The following is a 21,283-nucleotide window of genomic DNA, read 5'->3' as shown; positions in this document are numbered from 1 at the left end:
GACCCCAAAACAGCGTGAAACCACTAAACAACGAGTTTTTACAACGTCACAATAGCCATGCACATGGTTCATGGAACATTAAAAATTGACCCGGGACCCTAAAACAATGTGTTATAGCCCACGAAACTAGCCCGAAACTATAAAAAACATGCTTTTGGGACGTCCTGATAGCTATGCACACGATTCGTTGAGCATCAAGAATCGACCCGGGACCCCAAAATAGTGCGCTTATAACCATGAAACAGGCTCGAAAGGACAAAACAACGAGTTTTTGCAACGTCTCTATAGTCGTGCACAGGGTTCATGGAGCATCAAAAATCGACCTGGGACCCCAAAAGAGTGCGCTATAGCCCACGAAACTGGCGTGAAAAAAACAAAAAAAATGCGACGTTTTGATAGCCGTGTACAGGGTTCATGGCGCATCAAAAAATCGACCCGGGGCCCACGAAACTGGTCTGAAACGACAAAACACCGTGTTTTTTGGATGCCTCTATAGCCATGCGCACGGTTCATGGAGCATAAAAAAATCAACTCGGGACCCCAAAATAGTGCGCTATAGCTCACGAAACTGGCACGAAATGACAAACAACGAGTTTTGGTAACTCTCGATAGTCGTGCGCATGATTCATCGAGCATCAACAATCGACCCTGGACCCTAAAAGAGTGTGTTATAGCACATGAAACTGGCCCGAAACGACAAAAACAATGAGTTTTTGCGACGTCTCGATAGTCGTGCACACGGTTCATGGAGGATAAAAAATTGACCCGGGACCCCAAAACAGTGTGTTACAGCCCACGAAACTCGCCCGGAATGGCAAAAACGACGATTTTTTGCTACGTCTCGATAGTCGTGCACAAGGTTCAGGTGGAGCATAAAAAATTGACACACGACCCCAAAACAATGCGCCATAGGGACATTTCGATAGTCGTGCACAGGGTTCATGAAGCATCACAAATTGACTCTGGACCCTAAAACAGTGTGTTATAACCCATGAAACTGGCGCAAAACGATAAAAACAATGTGCTTTTGTGATGTCTCGATAACCGTGCGAAGGGTTCATGGAGGATAAAAAATCGACCCGGAATCACAAAACAGTGCGTTAAACCAAGTGAAAGCAGAAGGGGGCGATGAAAGACATATTTTCTTTTTTTTTGAACAGGGTACAATCAAAGTCGTTCACATACGCGAGCATACACTCATTCATGAACACCTTCAAGAGACTAAGCCGGCACATCATCTTGAGATTGACGAAGTTGCCACAAACGCCTTTGTAGTCAATGGAAACATTTCCTTCCACCAAACGCACGTCGGTGAAAGACCTGAAATAAATTTAAAAAATGCAAGCATCAATGTCAAATCTAGGATTTAAATTCTGATGGATGAAGGATACCACAGTCCTTCTAACCATCCAACCACAGGTTGGTTTGCAGAAAGACAGAATTTGTTCCATCCAAAAAAAGTTGCAATTTGTTACGTATTCAGTAGCTAGAACTCATGGTGCTCAAGATACACGTAAGCTTATCACAACGAAAAGGCAGGAAAGAGAGCCGTTGCGTCGTGCATCATACTCCCTCCATCTTAAAATGAATGTTTCAACTCTAATACAACTTTATATTAAAATCAATACAAATTTAAGACATTTATTTTGGGTATATCTGGCTGGCCAAAAATACTTGGCATGAAGCACCAGATGCTTCCAGGCCAAAATACAAACAAGCAACTCTTACTCAGCAACTTGACATCTCTCACATATCCACCTTTTATACACAAAGATGGGGCACGTCAGCAATCAGGGGCCAAATACTGTCCAAACTAATTTGCCATGACAGCCAGAAAAAGACTTGGGCAGGTTTCACACGCCACTATACCCTTTGGCCCTCTTTTAACACTTGGAAAGTTGGAATCATGCTCTTACCAAGAGATCATGTGGGCATTAAGCCCCCAACTCAATGTGGAAATCTGGTTTTTCCATCTCTCGGAAATTTTTCCTTCAATCTTTTTGGCTCTAGTGTATCATACTTCCTCTAATCCTAAATATAAGTCTTTTAAAAAAAATTACTAGGGAGCTACTCCCTCCGTCTCAAAATAACTGTCTCAACTTTGTACTAGCTCTAGTACAAAGTTGTACTAAGTTGAAGACACTTATTTTGAGACGGAGGGAGTACATAATATCTATATACATCCGTATGTAGTCTTGTAATGAAATCTTTAAAAAAACTTATATTTAAGAAGGGAGGGAGTAATTGTTCTTGTATCAACAGTATACTACCAGCCAATTCTGCTATTAGTATTTGGTTCCTTCAACGAGTATTATCTCAAGATTACATTAGGAATGGTACTTTGGGATGCGGCCATGCACAAAGTCTTTTGGACATTCCGCAAAAGAAAAAGAAAAAAGACCAGAAGCTTGATTCATGATCCTAAAAAAGATGAAGACTGCTAGGCATTCATCGGTGGATTTGTAGTAACCATCCACCATCGTTTTAGCCGTCCAATGCATACGCGTGCACCGTCCGATCACCAGCTCGATCGCCTCCCGTTCACCACATAAAATTCTGAAACAACGCTCCAGTTGCGAAAACAAGCACGCTGCTACGCATAATTCCTGAAACGATGGTTGAGTTGCAGAAACTTTCGCTTTGTTGCAAGAAATAAACTTTAGACCCGTTAATTTCTGAAACAACGGTCGAGTTTCAGAAACAATTTGCTTGTTGCAGAATTATTATTTTCTTCGTCTTTCTACAACATAGGTACTTTTGCGGAATAATTTTTTGCAACGAAGGTCATGTTTCAGAAATTTTTGCAACAAAGGTCAAGTTGCGAAAAAATTTTGTCTCTCCCTTCTCCAATCTGACGGCGCTGCCCCACCAGCCGACCACAGCACGCGCCCCGGCCCCGGCCCGCCACACTCGCGGCAGGGCAGCGCGGCCGCAGCCATGCCCAGCTCACCCTGCAGCCTCCCGACGCTCCGCCCCTACAGGAAATCCATGGCCTCCCCTTCCTCACGGGCCAGCAGCGGAGGCCCAGCCTGTGGCGAGCACGGGAGCGCATGGGCATATGACGACGACCTGCTGACTTGTATGAGCAGTGGCGTTGCAGGAGCTTGAGGTGGTGGTGGCCATGGCATGCTGCAGGAGCTGGGAAAAGGAGCTGATTGAAAAGGAGATAAGAAGGATGTAGCGGTGCGAGGGACACGCGTCGCGTGATGAAGGCGACGGACGCCCTTTCGATCAGACAGTTGAAAGGAATACTTTAACAAAAAAGATGGCAGAAAACAAGATGCAAGTTCCGTAACATATCTTTGAAAATTTGCCTACAATCATGCTCAAGATCAAGATGCCGGGCAAAAGTACACGTGAGATTCAGTTTCTGAAAGATGAACCCATGTTACCAAAATTGCGCAAATGGTGTCGCCACCAGATGTTAACAAAGAGGAATGAATATTCACATGAACTCATTTCTGGCAATTCACAGCTTTTTCAGCCATTTTGCTGTTAATTCCGCTCTTGTGGAAAGGCCAGAAACTAGCCAGCCGTTCAAGCACCCCAGCGCCCTTGGAGAAGTATCCCAAGACTTGTGGAGGTGCAGCCGGAGGAAAGTCCTCAGGAGGCATGGCAAACGGCCGCACCATCTTCTCAAACTTGTCCAGTGTCAGGCAAGAGCCAACTTCCTGCAGTCTCTCGGGGCCCATTATCGGCAGGGTGTGCTCCTGGAGCAACGGAGAAGTTTCACTGGTTTTGTCCTGGACCAACCATACGTTCTGTTAGTAACATCGAATGCGTGGAGTACGAAGCAAGCAGAGACTTCTGGATTGTGAATAGAGAGACATGGGTGAGTACCTCGAGAGGGCTGAGATCAGCACCACGACTGAATGTCATTTCGATCCGGAACCTTTCCTCATCTTCTAAAGGAACCTGTAAATAGTAAATTTGGTAAGCATCAGAAGTTTCCAACTATATGGATAATACCAATATTAGGAGGGCATGGATTATGGAGTACGCAGTCACAAAAGGATCAAACATAACTTTGGCAAAGAGCACCTATATGGTTATTCTGTGGAAATTATGACATAAAGTATGATGCACATATGTAGAGTACATGATACAAAATCAGATGAAAGTTTCAGCCAACTTTCCATGTATAGTAACATTTTGATAGGCATGTTATATGTACATGATACAACTAGGGGGAAAACACTCATAAATAGTGTGCACTTTTACTGCTTATCGCTCTGTGAAGAATATAGTGAAGTACTTGACTTAAAGAGAGAACCGACACCAATACCATTTCAACTATTTGGATGGAAGTAGGTTTGCCATCAATGCAAGATCAGATAGACAGAATTTTCAGCTACCAGCAATCCTACTCCCAACTTCGTCACTTGAGCAATGGAATGGTTATAGAGCATGCATGCATAGCCCATAAATAGGCTAAGGCTTTTCTCGGCAAAAAGGGTCAGACTACAAGGGGAGGCCACTACTTAGTCACATAACACATTATTGATCGGAAATGGCCCTACAATAAAGTAGCTAGCGAAGAGTATTATCAAATAACCATTTTTCATGACATTTTAAAAATAACCCAAATCCTAACTCATTTTCGAAAAAATGACTTGCCTACTACGCCATCCCTGGTAAGTGGTACTCAGGCACTCAGCATTACAGAAATACCAACGAAAACTAATACACTTAGATACATACCCTGTAGAGAAGACAAACAAATTTGAAGTACAAGATTCAGGACACACCATTTCAGTGTGAGAAATAACAAATACTGAAGAGACTATGTCACTTTGGCATAATCAATAGATGATTTTATGCCCAATTTCAGATACTGATGAAATACAGTGATCCCAGTGTAGCAAATGGAGATGGTATATTAGGTTGTAGTTTTTCCCATGACTGACGAATGAAGAAATATCTAATTGCATTGGATGCTATATAAAAGCATCCCTCGGTCTATCAGTGAAATGACGCTGCACCAGAGAATTGGCACGTAACACTTCATACTGCATACTTTTTATTTTATTTTATTTTCTGAGCATCACGCTTCATACTGCATACATAGCTTTGGTGCTCAATTGTAGTTAATACAGGTTTACATGAGTATTGCAAGTAAGGCATTTGAGCACTGAAAAGCTTTCTCAAGAAAAGGGATCAACAATACTTCATTGATCATTCCCACGAGAGTATTTGAGTACGTAAGATAGCTTTTTCAAGAAAAGGATCAACAGTACTTGATATACTAGTATAAGGTTAGGAAACTTTCTGCTCAAAATCTTTTGGAAATGCTAACTCATGAAAATAGTAGAAATATGCAGGATTATTTGTACCATAATAAAGGCAAAGTCTGTTGACAGACATATTGAGAAATATCATTACCTCTGTATTTTCGAACATTCTAAGCACGATATTGCTCATATAATCAAGCTCCCTGGTTCTATGTAGTCGGTCCAGAGTACTTTGGCAGACAAGGCTATCCTCTCCATGTAGAGACTCATCCAAGTTGCAATACCGAAGGACATTCATCAATGAGTGTATATGGGATTCCTGGTGGAGAAAATGCACATGTCAACACTTGGATTTCCAGAATGATTATAAGAACAAAGTACAGAAGTGCTCTGGTGTACCGATGTGAAATAAAGCCTTGTGCGGACATGTCGGTCCGGTGTCTTCACATTTGCATACCTGAAAGGAAGAATATTAGACCAATATAATTCACATGCAAATCAGTACAAACCTAATATCGCAATTAACTGAAAAAACATGCACACACTTAGGATCTAAGCGGTATTTAGTTTCTCTATCGTCTTCGTCTTCTTGGTCCATTGACTTTTCACTCGTGGTGCTAGATCTTCTTCCATCCTCATTTCTTACTTGAACCTTTTGCTGGTGCTCTAGTTCTTTTGTTGGTAGGAATAAAGCTTCATCTTCAGTAAAACTCGGGTCAGCAACACAAATAGCTTCTTCACGAGTGTTCCGTAAATCAATTAGAACTTTTCCCATCAACCGGCGCGCTATCTAGGAAAGCCAATAAAAGTGAAGAACACATAAACAATTCATCAGTTGGAGATGCCGTATACATACGATGTTCTACAACAATGAAAAAGACAGTGCACGTCTAGCTTGACAACAAACCTTTGATCCAATTTTTAGTTTTTGCTTTGGGTTGATCCCGTACTCATTTGGAATAACACCATCAGCAAGAAGCTACAAGAATAAGTGTTAGATAAGGTTTTAAGAACATGTAAACACTCTAGAGAACTTATCGACGTCAATGAACTATCAGCATGTTTGAAAGTACAATGGATTGTAGAGCCTGGGCAAATAATTAAGGCACTGAGTTGGCATTTGTCCATTAAACTACCAACAAAATTTGCATGATTGGCTCAAATTCATATGGAGCTAAGCCCGGGTAGCTGCCCAGGATCGCCGGGAGCTAGCTCCGTCACTGAAACTGGATATCCTACAATAGATCTAAGGAAGAGAAGGAATGTTAAAACACAAGTTACATAGCCCCCCCCCCCCCCCCCCCTCCCAGGTCACTTCAAGTTAAGAATTGTATGATCCGTTAAACTGAAACGGTAATAATAGTCCTATGATCATGGTTACTTTAAAGATTCAATGTATGTGCCTCCAGTAAGCATTCAAGGTTCTATCCAGCACAATGATACAATAGGGTGCCTTTCAAAACTTGTGGTTAAAAATCAATGAATTCACATCTTTCGTGAAACGATATCCCCAAACCTTTGCTTGTCATACGTGCTCAGTTGCTTCTACCTAAATAATGTGGCTATATGATGTAAATACAAGATATATGCTTAATCAATATAACTTTCATATATAGAATCAAAAGAAATATCAAAAACAGGAGTACGAAATGTAAACTTGCTTACTTGAGCAACTTTGTAAAGCTCCTCCAAACCCTTAAGATTGAGATGAGCATTATGCACGAGGTCATATCTGCCATGGCATTCAGTAGTTCAGTCGTAAAGCTTACGTGCCATGCCAATTACAGATTGTTGTATTAGGATGATGATGTAATTATTCTCAAGGTAAAAACGAGCATATTATGAATAAGGTGAACAAAGGCAAATGCATCAATTTCTAACTTCTTGAAGTTTGTTGAGCTAGTTTTGTTCTATGTTTTGGAACTTTAAACCATGGATATCTTCATATCATATTAAGCATTTATACACTGAAGGGGCATTGATTGTTTCAAATGGATGACAAGAATTAGGATGCAAGCTATATGGGAAAAAGTTAATTTGCCCTCCTTAAACACGGAGATCACTTACTTGCATGAGTCATAGACATCTGGAATCTGTGTAATGTCAAATCGGCTGCACAGTGATTTACAAAGCACCATGAGTGAAATAAGCTCAAAAGAAAAGTCACTATAAATAAAATTGATTTACAGCATCAAGAAAAATTCTGAAGGTGAAACATTTTACTCACTCCTTTCTTTCATTATATAAATCTCTCTCAAGTTTTTTCCATCGAGCAAACATCAAGAGGAAGCTTTCACTACCACAAGGTAACCCAGCAGCAATACGAGCAACATCAATTGTTGTTTTCCCAAGAGCCTTTGCTTGGTCATATCTAGAAAATGAGCTTGTCAGAGCAAGCTTCTCATCTTCGTCTTCGGCAAGCAGCTTGACTTGTGCAGTAACTTGTTTCGTCAACTTGGCCTACCCAATGTACAATAAGGAGACAAGGTAGGTATGCAGCTTAGAAATTTTATCCAGGAACGACACCTGACAATCTTTGTACTGAAACCTACAGGAATCGACTATAACACACACAAAGACAGGAGCAAACAAATTTAATTATGTGCAAGAATCTTTGAAATGATTGTGTGATGTTGATGCAGTTAAGGCAGAAGTTGTGTGTGCATCCCTAACTCCATATGATAGCACACCCTGCGCTTAGGCAACAGACCCTGACAGTAGACCTACACGCCCCGAGGCTCGACCGAAAAGCTCCAGGATCGCCTTGATCGCGGCGAGGTCGCTCGGGGAGGGGTGGCAAAACAGTACCACGTCGTCAGTCCGCCACCATGCTCAACTGCGCACCGGGAGACACGGTACTGATCACGGAGCTCCTTGGGTGCAAGATCGTGGACCTACCGGACCTGCCGCTCACGTACCTCGGGATCCCTCTCACCATCCGGTGGCCCACTAGCGCCCAGCTGCAGCCCCTGGTCGACACGGTTGGCGGCATGCTCCCTAACTGGAAGTCCAGGCTCATGAACAAGGCGGGCCACCTAGCACTTGTCAAGTCCGTGCTCTGCGCCATCCCTATCCACCAAATCCTCGTCTTCGCCCCACCGAAGAAAACGATCAAGCTCATTGAGAAGATTGAGAGAGGATTCCTGTGGGAGGGTCGCGTCGCCGCAAACGGCGGCAGCTGCCACGTCAACTGCTGTCGCATCCGCCAGCCTCTCCCCCTCGGCGGCCAGGACATGGAGCGCGTTGGGCTCGCCCTACGGCTGCGGTGGCTCTGGTTCAGCCGTACTGACGAGGGCCGAGCTTGGCATGGCCTCGATCTCCAGTTCTCCAAGGAGGAGCATGCCCTGTTCTTCGCCTCCACCTCACTCGCCGTGGGAGATGGCAGAACGGGCAAATTTTGGGAGGACCGCTGGATCAATGGCCGCTCCATCGACGAGATCGCGCCACAGCTCTATGCTTGCATCCCCAAGCACCGGCGCAAGCAGCGCACCATCGCGGAGGGCCTCCTGAACTATGCTTGGAGGCGAGATATACACGGCGATCTGGGCATCCACGAAATAGGTCAATACCTGATGTTGTGGCGTGAAACCGAAGGCATTGCCCTCACCGACCAGCCAGACCAGCTAATCTGGAGGTGGACCTCGAGCCTCGAGCGGCTCCTACTCTGCGTGCAGCGCCTACCTGGCCGCCTTCCATGGTTCCGCTAGCTCCGATGCATGGAAGCTGACCTGGAAGAGGTGGGCCCCACCACGCGTCAAATTCTTCCTGTGGCTCGTCAGTCTGGACAGGTGCTGGACCGCGGACCGATCGCGCCGCCGCGGCCTTCAGCACCACCATCCGCGTTGTGTCATGTGTGACCAAGAGCCTGAAACGATGCGCCACCTGCTAGTCACCTGCCCCTTCTCGCGACGGGTATGGCATGAGACGCTCTCCTGGCTTCGGCTAACCTGCCGACCGCCAGACCAAGAGGTCACCTTGAACGATTGGTGGATGCATGCCAAGCTGGAGACGCCAAAACCCATGCGCAAGGGCCTCGCCACGACAACTCACCTGACGGCATGGATGCTCTGGAAGCACCGCAACTCCTGTGTGTTCGACGGCGAGCAGCCATCCACCACCCTACTCGCGACAAGAATCAGAGAGGAGGCGTCCCTTTGGGTTCGGGCTGGGGCTACTGGCCTTGGGGTGATCATGCCGCTGACCTAGGACGTTCACTAGTTTTTTGTGTTTTATTTTTGCAACCCTGTGAGCCTCCTCCTCGGAGGCGTGTACTGTTAAACTATCCCCCTGTTCAATAAAAAGAAACGCAGAGTCTTCGCATTTTCCCGAAAAAAGTAGACCTACACGCTAACTCACCGGCAGACAGCGGTTACATAGTGCACCGCCACAAATTCTCAACTTTCATTCGCTTAGCTTAGACTGGTTGTCTTTATGATCCCACCAAAGAGTTGGCGCATTGGGTGTGATGAATCTATAGTAGTGACCTTTGGGTGTCACCAAATAAATTTTCTTAAAACTATTTGAATGGCAATGACCTACGTTGACTTTTGATATCATACTGAGGCAACTCATTAAATATTGTTTGCATCATCATGACTTGAAGTATATTGGAAAAGGTGACAAAAGATATTTTTCATCATTAGTTATTCAAAACAGTAACTGCAAGTAGTATATCATTGACATGAATATTGTGAATAATGCTATATATGTATAAAACAAAAGATTTATCTTAGATCCATTCAATATACTTTACCATCTTAGGAAGAAGTTCAGAAGCATTTGGAGGCAATCCTGCACCATCAACCATCCACGGAAACTCCACCGATCCATTGGTATTGTTTGCTTTAGTATTTGAAATGATGATTTCATGCAATCTTGCCTAAAAAGCAAATCAGTTTACTGGACATTAGCTAACAATAAACAGTGAACTAAACTCATGATATTTGAGACAATTAAGAGGCAGCGGGAACTGGGAAGATGCTAGCTCTTCAAAGATATACAAGTTTAATATAGCGGAATTTAGGATTTTCCTATAACTACTGACAATATCACATCACAAAGCTTCTGAAGATTGCCAAAAACACACAATAGGAATTATGGAGGTAGCAGTTAGATTCAACGTCCATGGGTGTGAAAATTTAACAGAACTGCTTGCCTTATGGTCACAGCAGTTCACAGAAGCTACATAGATTCAACGATCATGGGTGTGAAAATTGAACAGAACTGCTGGCTTGTGGTCACAGCACAGCAGTTCATAGAAGCTACGTATACTTAAGAGGCAACATTATCATCTCCTATATTTTCCAAGGCAAGACCTAAACAATGTGGAAACTTCGGCATGGTGGGATCTGCCTCGAGCTAAAAACAAATAATGACATAACTGTGCATGTGCCGCCTTTTCCCCTGGAACTTTAGATACCCGCTTGAACCCAAGTGAAAAATACAGAGTGTGTATCAAATTTTGAAAGCAAACCTTAGCTTCATCCATCTCAATGCTAGCATCTTCCAATCCATCTAGCATAGAAGAGTCTTTACTTACTAGAGAGACCTGAAAAGTTGATATAAAAGATAAAACTGAGAGAGGTGAAAGTAAGAAACAAATGAATCTGCTTGAAAACAAGCACCAGACCAGTATGGGAGTTAGTTGTCCTTCCAAATCAAGAAGACCTTTCGCAAATGCTGCAGCAGACATCTGACATGTACACCATCAGAAACAAATGAATCACGATTGACTATTAGCATATGAGAAAAAATTACGGGCAAGATCGAAAGATAAAAAGGAGCTGCTCGTCAGAAGGATCAATTAGGGATCCGCTCAGTCTACCTCCTACCCTGACGCCCTAGTCTTCTCCACCAACGCCGGCACCGCCCATAGCTTAACATGCCTACTATTATCAGGGTATCTCATGCTGCCAAGAATGTTACTAAAAATACCAGGAATAAGAAATGAAAAATCAAGGTTTTTTTCCATGCTCTCTTCCCTATTGTCACTAGTGACAACATCAGCTTTGGCACACTCAACATTTTGCAGCCCCCAGGAATCTTCACTATTGTCACCATGCTCTGTTCACTATTGTACCGAAGAAGGGTTTCCCCCGCTTTGTATACAAAGCCATCAACACCGTACAAAGATCATTGTTGGGGCGAACAGCACATCAAACCCAAAAAAAACGAAAAAGAAACAAATGCCAACAGCGTTAGCTCGACAAAGAGCGGCACGTGGAAGGAGGTAGGGGATAGCTACCACTGACACCCTCCCGGAAGGAATGGTGGCACCCTCCGGTGTCACCGCATCGGAGCCGGACGAACCGGCAAGGATTTCTCCCGCACTCCACACCCCACCGGAGCCGACCAGCCAAACCACCGCCTAACCCCATGCGCCAGCACGGTTGCGCCACCATCCACGCAGTCTCACTGCGAAGACCAACACGAGGCCAAGGAAACCGGAGAGCTGCGCCAAACGATGGAGCAGCAGCACCGAAACCGGGCGGGAGGAGATCCACCTCGACCGCAGCCGTGCGGGAGGCCCGCGCCTCCGGCACCGCCGCGGCCACAGACTGGACACAGCAGCAGGGCATACCAGGCCACCCTTGGCCCAGCCTGGCCCGAAATGGCCCCGCTAAGCCCTACCGGCCATGCTGCAGCAGGCTGGCAACGGCGCCGCCAGCACCTAGCCGCTCGTCGCCGCTCCCCCCGACTCCCGGAAGTTCCGCTGCAGACCCACTCCACCGTTGACCCGCCTAGGCCCAGATGGGCCCCGCAGGGCCCAGATCTGGGCCAGGAGACCGCCTCCAGATCGCGCCGCAGCGTCACCCCGCCGCCAACGACGAAGACGCCACCCAGCCGTCCGCCCACACCACGCCGGGAGCCCCACCGCCACCTGGAATGCCGCCGCCTAGGAGCACCCCTGGTGCAGCTCCGCCCCGCGTCGGAGAGCCACCAGGAAGGGAAGGGCAGGGGGCCGCCGCCACCAGCAAACCCGGGGCCAGGCTGGTCACGGGTGCTAGCGACGGCGGCGGATATTGTCACCAGTGACAACATCGGATCTCCATATTGTCCTACGCTTTTCGTACTTTAAACATGCGCAGATATTGAGCTAGTTACCACAACACAAAGTATTTGATTTATAAGTAATCACCATTACATAGCAAGAAGTATGAACTTTTGCAACCTAAGTTGAAAATACCTAAAAGGATTTCAAAGGTGTTATGGATTGAAAAGGACAGCTAAAAGAATTACCTGAACACGTCCTTCATCTGAACTGTATATTTTCAAATCGTGTCTGTACGTGCTATGAAGGCGAAGCAAACCTGTTCCTTCCCCTGATTCAGGATTCCATGCTAGTCAGAATAACATTTTCGAGTGCTAGTCAAATAACATTTTGAAGTGCTACAAAAGAAGTTTCATAAGTACTAAAACAAGTGGAAAATATAATAAGCCGAATGGAGTTTTAGGATCATTTATCTGTTTTACGATCATCATAAGCTGCAGCACATCTAATGACCCAAAAGGCACCAACCACTCTTAATTCCAAGTTCCCACCTTTGTGACCTATATCTAAACTTGCTTGTCATATTGTAATATTTTATAACTAAAACTGTTGGAAGTATGAAGGGGAGCCTTGGCGCAGCGGTAAAGTTGTTGCCTTCGGTTCGAATCCTGGAAACAGGCTGCGTACAAAAGATCCAAAGTGATCGGACCCTTCCCCGGATCATGCGCAAGCGGGAGCTACGTGCACCGTGCTGCCCTTTAAAAAAAATGTTGGCGCTATCTAAGTGGCATGAAGTTAAAGGTTAGGAACACATTATCGTGAATTGGTGATTTTTAAGTTTAGGGTGTAGACAGGAACACATTATTAGGAACACTCATCTATCACCATCACTTCTCAAATTCCAGATATTCAACGCAATTTTCACTTGAGAACATTGTTAGAGATCACACAAAGTTGTACCAAAATAAATATTCTCTCTCAAGAAATCCAATATTTTACTTTTTCACGAGATAATAGAAACAACAAGAATGTGAACAATAACCTGGATAAATGTTGTTTCTGAAAAATCTTCCCAGTTCTTCTGCCTGAATGAAAATCATAAAAAGAAAGCCATTATAATAGATGTATGTTGATTACTAAATACTAATATAGATGCATGAAATTTGTTCTTCCATCATATCCAAATTTAACAAGTAGTTTGCCTCACTTAACATAAGAATATTTGAAAATTGAAATGACAGAAATGGTGGTTGATAAGAGTAATATTCCCTCCGTCCCATAACATAAGAGCGTTTTTGACACTACACCAGTGTCAAAAACGTTCTTATTTTATGGGACGGAGGGAGTATTATTTATAAAATCCTGGTCACATACACTATTGACTACTATAGTGATTGCAGAAGACAAAAAATAGTCTTTGTGCTAGACTGGCAACAGTTTTTGCTGCCCTATCTACCAAACAGGAAGCTATGGACCAAAAGGTACTACTACTTCAAGTAACAATGGAAAAGAACTTCTCTAACTCATAGATTACGTCAATCTACAAAAAGATGATGACTATGCTTGCATATGCTAACATGTGGCAGGTATTGAGAGTGCTTTGAAGTTATTTCCAAGGCCCAGCATGCAGGAGGGCGTGGAACCATTACAATAGTTGCTCCTTTACTTTAAAGCAAACCTGCATTTGCAGTTCTCAACACTAGAGCTTGTATTTACATAATGTGTATCCAAATATCATTGACTGTGGTTCTCTGCACTTTGCAGAGAACAGACCCTGTGGTCAGTCACTTGGCTTGCATTGTGCCCAAAGTTTTGAATAGCGGGCTATAGCGGCGCTATAGCGCAGCTATAGCGTTTTTTGCCCTTCCAGCTACAGCTAGGTGATTTTAAGCCTCGATGGGAAAAGCCGCTAATAGCGCCGCTAATTGTCGTTAGCGCTGTAAATATTTAGCGTTAGCGCTTTTTTTTCCCGCTGGGCCGGTCCAAAGCTTCAGCCCAAATCCAATTCACGGCACCCCCACACGTTTTTACCCTAAACCTATCCCACACCACCACACTCCCACCCCATATTCCTTTCCTCCCCCCAAAAAAGTGCTATGGAGGCTGGCGGCGGCGACGGCGACAACTACGCAGCGATGGCGACGTCTCGTTGACTCCCCCTCCACCGGCCACACTCCCTGTGCTGGTGACATCCCCTGTGCTGGCGAAGCCCTCCTTGCAGGGACGCCTGCTTCTCCTAGCGGCCGCCCTCGACGCCTCCTTCTCCGACGGCCCTTTCCCAGTGACGCCCCCTCTCCAGCCATCTTCTCCTAGCCTACAATGAGTCAGCAGACCCCATCGACAGGCAAGTTTTGTCCTCAGATTTGTAAGTTTTGCAGCATGATAGGGATGTATGATTTGATCCAGCCTGCTTCATTGTAATGGGATCTCTGTTATATGCAAAGTATTTGTTATATGTGTGTGCTTGCTTGCTGTAACTGAAATTTCTGAATATCTGAACTTGGAATAACAGGTATGTGCATGCTTATTTGCTTGCTGTAACTGAAATTTCTGAATATCATGAAGACTAAGATATGTGCATGCTTATTTGCTTGCTGTCACTAAAATGAGTAAAACAAACAGCAGCAACTCATGTTGTTTTGTTTCATAGGTGCAGGTATCTCAAGCGCTGCCTCTGTACCACAAACAGCAGCAACTCATGTTGTTGCATCAAATGATGCGGCACGGAAGTACTGTACTATGCCAGATCCTAATAGAACATACGCTCTGCAATGCAATTTCTGTAACAAGATATTAACTAGCGGCGTAACAAGGATGAAGTTCCACCTTGCTGGAATTAAGAAGTGCAATGCTGCACCATGCCAGAAGGTTCCGCAGGATGTCAAGGAGGAGATGAAGGTTTTGCTCCTAAAGAGTAATGATGCGAAGGATAAGAAAATCACAGAAGTGGAGAAGTTAAGAAGTTCAGTTAACATAGATCACTCGGAGGGAGAACAGGAGAGTGATGAAGATAGTGACAATGATGTTATGATTTTATCAACATCAGGCACAAGCAGATCCCAAGGTGGCCCTATGGACAAGTTCTGCAAGTTAAGTGTAGAAGAAAGTGTCAAGAGGAATCAAGGGACAACTCTCAGCTAAAAGGTTCAATCAAAATTGTCATCTCAACAGTTAGAAGAGAAGAGGAATAGAGCTTGTGGGTACATCTGCCAGTTTTTCTATGAAGCTGGCATTCCACACAACACTGTGACACTTCCTAGCTTCGCATGTATGCTAGTTGCCATTGGAGATTATGGCAAAACCCTTCAAGGACCTAGTGCCTATGAGATGAGTGGGCCATTCCTGCAGAAAAGAAAGAAGAAGATGCTTGACTCATTCAAGAACCATAAGAAAGCATGGGAGCACACAGGTTGTACGGTAATGACCGATGCATGGACAGATAGGAAAGGCAGAGGAGTAATGAACCTAGTTGTTCACAGCGGACATGGGGTCTTATTCTTGGATTCGGTTGATTGCTCGGATGTAAAAAAAATGGGAAATACATCTATGAACTTGTAGACAGGTGTATTGAAGATATTGGGCCAGAAAAGGTTGTTCAAGTGGTGACTGACAATGCTAGTGTTAATACAGCAGCTGCAAGTCTGATGAAAGCAAAGAGACCATCCATTTTTTGGACTGGATGTGCAGCCCATTGTATTGATCTAATGTTGGAAGATATTGGGAAGCTGCCTGTAGTTGAGAAAACAATTGTCCTAGCAAGGCAAGTGACCGTGTTCTTGTATGCTCATACGAGGGTTTTGGCTTTGATGAGGAAAACTCTTGGAAGAGACTTGGTCCGTGCTGGTGTTACTAGATTTGCCACGGCTTATCTCAATCTAAAAAGTTTGCAAGACAACAAGAAGGATGTGCTTAAACTATTCAGATCAGAGGAGCTAAATGACATGGGGTACTTAAAGAAGGACAAGGGTAAGAAAGCTCAAAAGGTTGTGCAAACTGATTTCTTTTGGAAAGGTGTTGACATTGCTGTGAATTTCTTTGAGCCAATGGCTAATGTGCTAAGAAGGGTGGATAGTGATGTGCCGGCGATGGGAGTCTTCCATGGTTGTATGCTAGATGCGAGAAAGGAAATTTGTTTGAGGTTTGACAATGATGAGAGTCGCTTCAAAGCTGTTATGGATATCATTGACAAGAGGTGGGACAACAAACTGAAGACGCCACTACATTTGGCTGGGTACTTTCTCAATCCCTACTACTACTATCCAAACAAGAATGCGATCGAGAATGATGGATCATTCAGAGCAGCGGTCATCCATTGCATTACAAGGATGATTCAAGATGAAATGTTGCAAGAAGAGATTATTGATGAACTCAACATATATGAAGAAGAGGCCAACTCTTTTGGAACGGACATTGCCACGCGGCAGAGAAGAAACACAAAATTTGATCCAGGTTAGTACAATTTGTTTTAAACAAGTTTCAAACTTTCCCTATTTCCCATTTTGTATATGCGTAAGTATATAACTATATATCTAATAATCTGTGAATGACTTGATGCAGCAAAATGGTGGTTGAATCATGGCACAAGCGCACCCAAGCTGAAGAATTTGGTAAGAAAGATCCTCACATTGACATGCACCTCCTCAGCTTGTGAGAGAAACTGGTCATCATTCGAACAAGTAAGAAAGGAAACTATAACTCTAAATGCCTACAAAATAGTTTATTTTTGTACTCATGTGTTCCTTGATGTGTTTTCATCTACACTCAATTTTTCTTCACTATGTAGGTTCATGCAAAAAAACGTAATAGAGTACTCAGTGATAGGTTGAGGGATCTTGTCTTCGTCAAATTCAACGCGAGGCTGCAGCATAAGAGAGCAAATAAGAACAGGGATCCTATAGAGAAGGTTATCAATGATGTTCTGGAGGATGAAGCCAATGAGTTCATTACTGGGATCGTTCCTAATGACAATGCCAGTGAACATTTAGGTAATGAAGCTCAAGCTCAACAAGAGACTTCAACATCACAAGCACAAGGAAGAAAAAGAAAGAGGTCTGCAGTAGCCAAGAAGAAGAGGAAGAAGAGCATCCACTCTCTTCTTAACAGCATTGAAGAAGATCCCATGCTATGTTCTTCATCTTCGGAATCAGATGATCAAGCTCAAGATGAGTCTAACTATGCCTCTGGTGATTCAGATTGATGCACTGCAATTGTATGGCTGTTCGTATGTAGTTTGCCATCTTACTTTTGTTATGTGCAAGTGTGACTCTAGTCCTGCTGGTTGTTAGATTGTGCAAGTGTGCAAGTTACCTACTGTGCAAGTGTGCCTTTTGTTGTTATGCGCTGAACTGAACCATCTCCTCTGATTTGCAAGTTTCTATGACTAGCTGGGTAGTATATGTATAATGTATATATATTTGATACCTGATTTTATTATTATATTTTGTTTTTCTCATTATTTTGTAAAACCGCTAAATGATGGCATAGCCCGCTATAGCTTTGCTATAGCCTCTTTTAGCTGTTGGCAGAGCCGCCGCTAAATGGCGTAGCCCGCTATTTAAAACTTTGATTGTGCCCAGGCTTTACAAAACCTTTAGCTCTGTCACTGGTAACAGAGCATAGGAAAAGGCAAAATAGTTGCCAATGTAGTATTCCTCTAAACATCTGTACTGAAAGACTGTGTTACTGGTTATTATAAATTACATTTGGAAATGAATAGCTCGAATGAATTATCAGAAGAAGTTGACATGAGCAGATATAATAAACAAGTAGGAGTAAAAAATTAGAAGTACAAACCTGCTTTCTGCCAGCATGAGTGAGTACACCACCATATTTCAGAATCATCAGGGCTTCTATTGGCCGATCCTCTTCACCGTCACCATTGTGCTTTGGAACTTTAATCCATTTAAGTGGCTTTAGCTGAACTTTCCGATAAATACCCGAGAAATGCCCACCCTAGAATTGCAAAAAAATAGTACAAGTAACTAGTTGTCAGCGTTCATTAAAAGATTAGTGCAACATCTCAATGGCATATGTCAGCATCCATTAGAAGACTGAGTGGATACATATATATTCCCTCCGTTTTTAAATATAAGTCTTTTTAGAGATTTCACTAATGGACTACATACGAAGCAAAATGAATGAATCTACATTCTAAAGTGTGTCTATATACATCCGTATGTAGTTCCGTAATGAAACCTCTAAAAGAACTTATATTTAGGAACGGAGGGAGTATATATATAGTACAAGGGGTTGTATTCTTTTTCCAGTAAGCTTGTTCTGGTACTAGATAAAGACATGCAAGACAATTTAAAAGTTTGTTTTCATTCATTTACAACAGGGAAATAATAGGTGAACAAATTGGCATGTATAGTTCTTGCAACAGCGTGCAAGTCATACGGAGAGACAGAAAGGAAGAAATGATCAAAACATTCGACAACTTTGTTGATTAAACTTTTTAAAGTAGCAGCAGAAATAGCATTCATGCCTGCCAGTGCGAGTGAATATCCTGAATCGGCAGCAAAGAATACTAGTGCACTCCTGCAGTTAGCTAACAGGAAGCACACTGGACATATCCTGATATCAATTTGCTGATATCATAATAATGAAAACCGTCTAAAGGGGCATACCTAGTATGCCCTCCGTCCCAAAATTCTTGTCTTAAAATTATCTATATATAAATGTATCTAGTCACATCTTAGTATTTAGATACATCCATTTCTATATAAACCTAAGACAATAATTTTGGGACGGAGGGAGTACAAAGCAACAGCTATGAACAAATTGAACTTGAAACAGAAGTTTGTCCTAGCACATAAGGAATTTGAACTTGAAACATTTTACTGATGTATATGAAATAAAGGGAATATTTTTTTGAGAAAACGCAAAAGACTTTGCATTTCATTGTATTGAAAAGAGGGGAAGACAACCTCCTAGGAGGCTAGTACAAAGGTGTTACAACCAGATCAGTGCACGTCCCAGGTGGGTGGCAGGGTGACCCTAAGCCCCTTGGCCCCTGCCTGCGCCCAATTCCTGGACTCGTCCTTGATCGCATCGGCGAGCTCTACTAGCGATGGGGTTACATGGTCGAATACACACGCGTTCCTATGCTTCCAGATCATCCACGGCACGAGAAGCGCAATCGAGGCCAGCGCTTTGCGGAGCGGGTGAGGCGTGGCATCGCGAGCGCGTAGCCACCAGTCCTGCAGCGAGGCGTCCTGGTCGGGCACAGGTGCCGGTAGTCGCAGCCAGGACATGATCCCGTGCCAGGTCTGCTTCGCGAATGGGCAAGAGAGCAGCAGTTGCTGTATCGTCTCCGGTTCTTGGTCGCAAAGAAGGCACCGAGGGTGATGCGTTAGGCCATGCCGAGCAAGGCGCTCCGTAGTCCAACAGCAGTCCTGATTGGCGAGCCAGTGGAAGAATTTGACCTTTGGAGGGGCCCAACCCTTCCAGATCAACTTCCAGGACCGGCAAGTGATCGAACCGTGGAAGGTGGCTAGATAGCCGGACCTGGCTGAGTAGCTGCCGCTGGCTGTCCACTTCCAGGAGAGCGTGTCCGGCTCTGCGGAGAGGGTGATGCGGGACACCAACAGCCAGATCTGGAGATACTGCCCAATCTCCTGGAGGCCAATGGTGCCGTGAATGTCCCTCGCCCAGGCATTGCCGGCTATGCCTGCTGCCACCGTCCTGGACTTTCTACGATGCTTGGGGATGCACATGTATAGCAAGGGCGCGTGCTCACGGATGGAGAGGCCGAGGAGCCATCGGTCCTCCCAGAAGATCGCAGTCGATCCGTCTCCAATCTGCATGGTGGTGGAGGCATAGAAGAGGCCATACTCCTCGGGGGTGAACTGCAGGTCCAGGCCGTGCCATGATCGGCTAGTGTCCGTCCGTGAGAGCCATAGCCATCGGAGCCGAAGGGCAAGCCCCGTGCGCTCTAGGTCTCGGACACCCAGGCCGTCGTACTCCAGCGGCCGACATACCCGTCGCCAGTTCACGTGGCAGTGGCCACCGTGGGCCGCCTCGCGCCCGGCCCAGAGAAACCCACGCTGAATTTTCTCAAGTTGCTTCAAAGTTTTCTTCGGGGGCGCTAGGGCGAGCATCTGGTGGACGGGGATGGCGCTGAGCACAGACTTGACGAGCGCCAGCCGCCCGGCCTTGTTCATGAGCCATGCCTTCCATGATGGGAGGCGGCCGGCCACCTTGTGGACTAGGGGCTGCATCTAAGCCGCGGTGGGGCGGCGCGTGGAGAGGGGGATACCCAGATACGTGATGGGCAGAGCCGCTGTCTGGCAGCCCAGAATCGCCAGTGATTCGGCGGTCGACTCATCTCCATGGAGTGCGGTGGCGGAGCTCTTGCCGTAGTTCACGTGCAGGCCGGAGGCGGAGCCGAAGATCCCTAAGATGCCCTTCACAGCGAGGACCTCGTCGGTCGAGGCGTGGCAGAACAGCATCACATCATCGGCGTAAAGCGAGATAGACAGGATGTTGCGTCGAGGGTGGAGTCTCCAGAGGATGCCGGCCTGGAGCGCCCGTTGCATGAGGCGGCTGAGCGTGTCGACGGCCAGCACGAAGAGCTGCGGGGATGTCGAGTCACCCTGTCTCAACCCGCGGCGATGCCAGATCGGGGGTCCCGGCACGCCATTGAGCAAGACGCGGGTGCTAGCCGAGGAGAGGAGGATGGCCAGCCACTCCCGGAACCTCACTCCGAAGCCATATTGGTGCAGGGCCTCGAAGAGGAAGGGCCAAGATATGGAGTCGAAGGCCCGGGTGAGGTCGAGCTTGAGCATGATCCTCGGCGCGCCCAGTTGGTGCAGTAGCTTGAGGGATTGCCGGACTAGGACGAAATTGTCGTGGAGTGTACGTCCGGCGATGAAGGCATTCTGATAGCGGCTCACTAGGCTGTCGAGCATCGGTGCCAAGCGCAGGGAAAGGACCTTCGCGAAGAGCTTAGCCACAATATGTATCAGGCAGATCGGGCGGTAGTCGCCGAGCTTGTGAGCATCGGAGCGCTTTGGCAGCAAGGTGAACAGTGCTTGGTTGAGCCTGTGGAATCCACGCCCTC

The 21,283-nt window shown here is 45.3% G+C and overlaps 1 protein-coding gene and 1 long non-coding RNA gene across 3 annotated transcripts in view; one reads left to right on the top strand and one right to left on the bottom strand.

Moving 5' to 3' along the window:
- Window positions 1-3,283: 3,283 nt before the first annotated feature.
- Window positions 3,284-21,283, bottom strand: part of LOC123447196 (inositol hexakisphosphate and diphosphoinositol-pentakisphosphate kinase VIP2-like) — a 34,076-nt gene continuing 16,076 nt past the window's right edge. For both annotated transcript variants that reach the window (XM_045123777.1, XM_045123778.1), the window contains 15 exons: window positions 18,016-18,174; window positions 13,265-13,307; window positions 12,471-12,553; window positions 10,861-10,923; window positions 10,705-10,779; window positions 9,985-10,110; window positions 7,459-7,691; window positions 7,299-7,343; window positions 6,897-6,963; window positions 6,139-6,210; window positions 5,777-6,021; window positions 5,631-5,688; window positions 5,383-5,550; window positions 3,841-3,915; window positions 3,284-3,743 (listed from right to left, as the gene is read on the bottom strand). In XM_045123777.1, coding sequence (XP_044979712.1) covers window positions 3,456-3,743; window positions 3,841-3,915; window positions 5,383-5,550; window positions 5,631-5,688; window positions 5,777-6,021; window positions 6,139-6,210; window positions 6,897-6,963; window positions 7,299-7,343; window positions 7,459-7,691; window positions 9,985-10,110; window positions 10,705-10,779; window positions 10,861-10,923; window positions 12,471-12,553; window positions 13,265-13,307; window positions 18,016-18,174 — 1,800 coding nt within the window. In that variant the 3' untranslated portion in view covers window positions 3,284-3,455. The remainder of the gene's footprint in view (window positions 3,744-3,840; window positions 3,916-5,382; window positions 5,551-5,630; window positions 5,689-5,776; window positions 6,022-6,138; window positions 6,211-6,896; window positions 6,964-7,298; window positions 7,344-7,458; window positions 7,692-9,984; window positions 10,111-10,704; window positions 10,780-10,860; window positions 10,924-12,470; window positions 12,554-13,264; window positions 13,308-18,015; window positions 18,175-21,283) is intronic.
- LOC123447197 lies at window positions 16,709-17,585 on the top strand. The gene is made up of 2 exons (XR_006631479.1): window positions 16,709-16,898; window positions 17,006-17,585. It is a non-coding gene; the product is annotated as an uncharacterized LOC123447197 (long non-coding RNA).

This window comes from Hordeum vulgare, chromosome 4H (assembly GCF_904849725.1).
Source record: "Hordeum vulgare subsp. vulgare chromosome 4H, MorexV3_pseudomolecules_assembly, whole genome shotgun sequence".
Classification (NCBI taxonomy): Eukaryota; Viridiplantae; Streptophyta; class Magnoliopsida; order Poales; family Poaceae; genus Hordeum; species Hordeum vulgare.
The sequence above is the reverse complement of the archived record's forward strand: the minus strand, read 5'-3'. Positions and strand labels throughout refer to the sequence as shown.